Raw genomic sequence first — 4,323 nt, 5'->3', positions numbered from 1 at the left:
TTTGGTTTTCTTGCGCCAGAGGCTGTGAACCTATTTAGTCGAGTTCAAAGGGTCATGCATAGCAATGTTATAACCCCGAGATCTATGAACGTAGTTTTTAAAAGGCTTAGTTTCGCTATTCAAAAATGAGTAGCGACGCAGGTTATTGCCCATTTACCAACTATCTCGATGTAAATTACTAGAACTAAAAAGTAAATGATATGATACTTCTCTATTAAACTTAATATAATAATAATAGTACAGTAAGTTCCTTGATTTCAATTGTTCATAGACCAATCTTAAAATAACACATCAGTAACAAAAAGAATAAGCTTTCTACATTTGGTTAACATATTCTGGTGTTTCATAATTAAAACCGGTTTCCTCAATTCTATAAATTTATCCTTTCATTATTTAACAATTTATTAAGATAAAACTTGCTCATGGAACTGAATAAGAAGTCAAAATGGCATGATACAGATAAAACATTTTTTTTTAATCTCAATCGGAATTCTCTTCGATTATGAAGGTTGGACTTGTACATGATGCATAATTACATATACATATATAATCAGGTTTCTCTATATCTATCTAACTACCTAATTAAACAACAAAGGGTTGGATCAGTTGGGACCCCAACAACTCAAGTACATGACTTTTCTCAATGATTCTTCTGATTCTTGTATGCCTCTGCTTGATGCCATGGCTGCCGGAGAAGAGAGCTTCTTGGTTTGGGAGAGTGATCGGAGATTGGCTTTGGCGTGGTGGTGAATGGCTCTGATGGTGTAGTTCCACCGTGCAAACCCTTGGTCTTTGAGAGCCTCCACTAAACCAACAGTTCCGGCCACCATCCAAGCTCTGCTTGTTGAACTCATCTTGTTATCCAAGTTGGTTGTGATGATTTGTTTGTTTGTAATCAAAAGTGAAGTGATTGATGATGAATCAGAGGGAGGAGTTGAATGTGGTATAAATACTAAATAGATAGATGCAATCTATCTAACCGCACACAATGACACAAACCCAGGTTTTAGAGCATTCACATCCAATCCACTAAATATATACATACAATCCACTAAAAAACAACTCATATATCAATATATTTCCACTAAAAACAAACATTTTTTCTCTCTCCTTTTCAATATATATTACATTTTCTCTCTCCTCCACTCACAACCACTTTCAATATATATTAAAAAAGTATAGGGGGTGAACAGTGTCCCCCCAAATATACAGATGAACAGTAACATTTTCTCTCTCCTTCACTCATAACCACTTTTTATACTTCTTATATTTTAAAAACCCCCCACATAGATTTTGGTGGTTTGGATGAGAATGCTCTTAGGGGACTAAACAGTGGGAAGTGCCAATGGTTTTGTGGTACTTGATTTCTCAATAACACCCCTGGACTCACATCACATAAATAACAATATGACATAGAAAAGACAAAATTACAGAAACAACCTTTGTGTTTCACCTAAACTACAGACTATACCTTTTACTTTGAAATCGTCAAAAACCGACCTTTATATTCATATTTTGCTACAGAGGTCAACCTTTAACACTAACATCGTTATATTTTTTGGTTAAGTTACCTCACATGCTTTGCATGTGAGGGTATTTTAGTCTTTTTAGATCCTTATTTAATTTATATTTTTAATAATAATACCACAACATCTTCAACCCTTACATCTTCTCACCCGCAGCCTCCATTGAGACCACCATGCTACCGCCGCGGTCTCGACTTCAACCACAGCGAACTGCCAAGCCACCATCTCATACATCATGGCATAGTAAAGAAGAGTTGACGTGCAGGTTCTTTATCTCGCAGCATGAATATATATAATAATCTATAGATGCCTTGTGATTTTATGCTCTAATCCATACAACATTATACTCTCGACTCTCCTTGTCAAATGGAACAAAAGAATTTAAAAAGATACGTTCTTAACATAATTAACTTTCAACTAGTATATTATATACATGGATGGATTCCTGAACATTTTCCAGATATAACTAATCTTACTTATTATATATATATATATATATATATATATATATACTTTTGAGTTGGGATTATGAGTTTAACTCGGAACCCATATATGGATTCTTCATGATATTGTTACAGTTCCGACGCCTACCCGGATCCAATGTTTCCTATATAATCTACCACTATTGTTGGGCCTTTTAACGACCCAACATTTTTAACACTATCAAACATCATACTACATCTATTACACACACCTCTCCTTTCCATCTCTTTTAATTTATAATTATAAGGATGTGGAAATAGTGGGGGGCCTTTTATATAACACAAGAATTATTCTTATAATATAATTTCAAGATTCTTTGAAGATATGCATAAGAGTAAATTGTCATTTTAGTCCCTGAGGTTTGTCCCAAATTGTCATTTTAGTCCAAATAGTTTTTTTTCTCCTCTGGGTCCCTGACTTTTCTCATTCTTTGCCTTTTTGATCATATGGCCTAACTCCATCCATAACACCCAGTTAAGTCAAAGGGTATTTTGGTCACTTTATAATTATATTTGTTTTTTTCCATTTTTATGATAGTTATATTTTAGTCAAATAATATATAATGATGATTAATATATATGTATACTGTGTGTATATCTTCCACCCACCACCACACCACACTCCACCACCACCATTGCTACCCACCTCACCACACCAACCATCCCCACCATTGTCGGATCTGAAACCACACCACACCAGCCATCATCATCACTCCATTTCGCCATCTATCTCTCTGTCTCTGGAAATCACCACCACCACATGGTTACCACCCCGCCCCATTATCACCACCGCCACCACACCATATCACCACCAATCCACCACCCCTCCCTAAACGACAATTTGCATCGGAATTCAACAATCAAATTCGAAATACAAAGTCAAAGATGAGATTCACTTTACATATTTTACATTCAAAAATCAAATCAGGAATCTTGCTCTTTATTCATTGATTTTCAAACTCAGATCTTATTAACTGAATAATGAAACTAACAAACTCGAAAAGCTACCTTGAAGCGAAACTGAGATATGAGATCTGATCTCAGAGTTGCAGGTCGCGCGTCGATTTTCCGGCCATCTCAAGCAGTACTATTTTGTGGTGTGTGATGGCTGTAGGGTGATGGTGGTGTGTGATGGCTATAGGGTGATGGTGGAGGAGGGGGCAGATTTCCGGCGAGGAGTCCGACCGACGACACTTTTCCAGCACGTGCACATGTGAAGGACGTCAAACAGAAGCGGTCCAAAACCGCATCCTATTGTCACACAAGTGGAAATGCCACTTTGACTTTTGTAACAAACCAGCAAGTGGTATGCCCGGGCACTGACAACAGCGGTCAGTTGACTGCCCAATACGCAGCTGCCCAGCCCACGTGCATAAAGCTGGTAAACAGACTGACACCCCTAGTGGGCCACGTGGCGGGTGTTCATTCGTGCAACCGATACAACAGGACACATGACAACACCTCCGCGTGCGCCCAACACTCCCATGACCTGCGCTCCTGTCACGTCTACGAAAAGCTGCAAGTTGTCAGTCGGGCCCTAGGCCCATCAAGCGGCCCATTGGGCCTTTCTCCTTCACTCTTCGGCTATAAATACCCATCCCAAACCAGGTTTGAGGTAACACTATCTGCTCTCTCACAATTACTACTTAAATACATATCTTGCTCCCGAGCAAATACTTATTCTCACGCAGGAGGGTGGTAACAAGGAACAACCCCCACCCCATTCTTCTTGTTACGAGTCACGGTGTGTTTCCTTGTGCAGGAGACAGATTAGAGGACGACCAGGTCATCGATCGAGAAATGGAGGGATTAACACTACTTAACAAGACTCGACCCGTGGACTAATGTAGGATCGAGAATCGATCTAAACGAGTCTATCAGAAGAATTCTAATCCATATCAAAGGCGGAATTCAATGATATAGACTTGGAAACAGCTTGATTCACTTTTCAATTGTCTTGTTTATTGATTTAACACTGATACAGATCAAATGACACGTCGGCAGCAGTTCGGTACCGGAATCAGATTCGTTACAAATGAAATCACAAGCTAGGTATATATAGGAGTGGTATTTCGCACGAAATAGATAAGAGTCATTTCATGCGAAACGAGCAATAGCTTATTCCGTACGAAATGATCTAATCATTTCGTGCGAAATCAACTTTCATCACACATCTCCTATTTTCTCGTACAATGTGTCTAGCTCTATCATTTCTAAGTACAAGACTCGATACAAGACGAAGTCGACAGACATATGCACCAACAGACTCCCCCTGGATGTTAACGAAGTCTTCGGTGTCGAGTCTTCGCAGTCTT

General features: G+C 38.8%; 1 protein-coding gene across 1 annotated transcript; it reads right to left on the bottom strand.

The window, feature by feature from the left end:
* Positions 1-467: 467 nt before the first annotated feature.
* Positions 468-933, bottom strand: LOC110863803. The gene has a single exon (XM_022113093.2). It carries the CDS (start codon positions 852-854, stop codon positions 603-605), a length of 252 nt encoding a protein of 83 aa, XP_021968785.1. The 5' UTR covers positions 855-933; the 3' UTR covers positions 468-602.
* Between the last annotated feature and the right edge of the window lie 3,390 nt (positions 934-4,323).

Source organism: Helianthus annuus, chromosome 6, assembly GCF_002127325.2.
Source record: "Helianthus annuus cultivar XRQ/B chromosome 6, HanXRQr2.0-SUNRISE, whole genome shotgun sequence".
Lineage (NCBI taxonomy): Eukaryota > Viridiplantae > Streptophyta > Magnoliopsida > Asterales > Asteraceae > Helianthus > Helianthus annuus.
The sequence above is the reverse complement of the archived record's forward strand: the minus strand, read 5'-3'. Positions and strand labels throughout refer to the sequence as shown.

What these genes read in the sequence shown, in the direction of transcription:
- LOC110863803 (XM_022113093.2), bottom strand. Translation starts at nt 854, where the DNA reads ATGAGTTCAACAAGCAGAGCTTGGATGGTGGCCGGAACTGTTGGTTTA.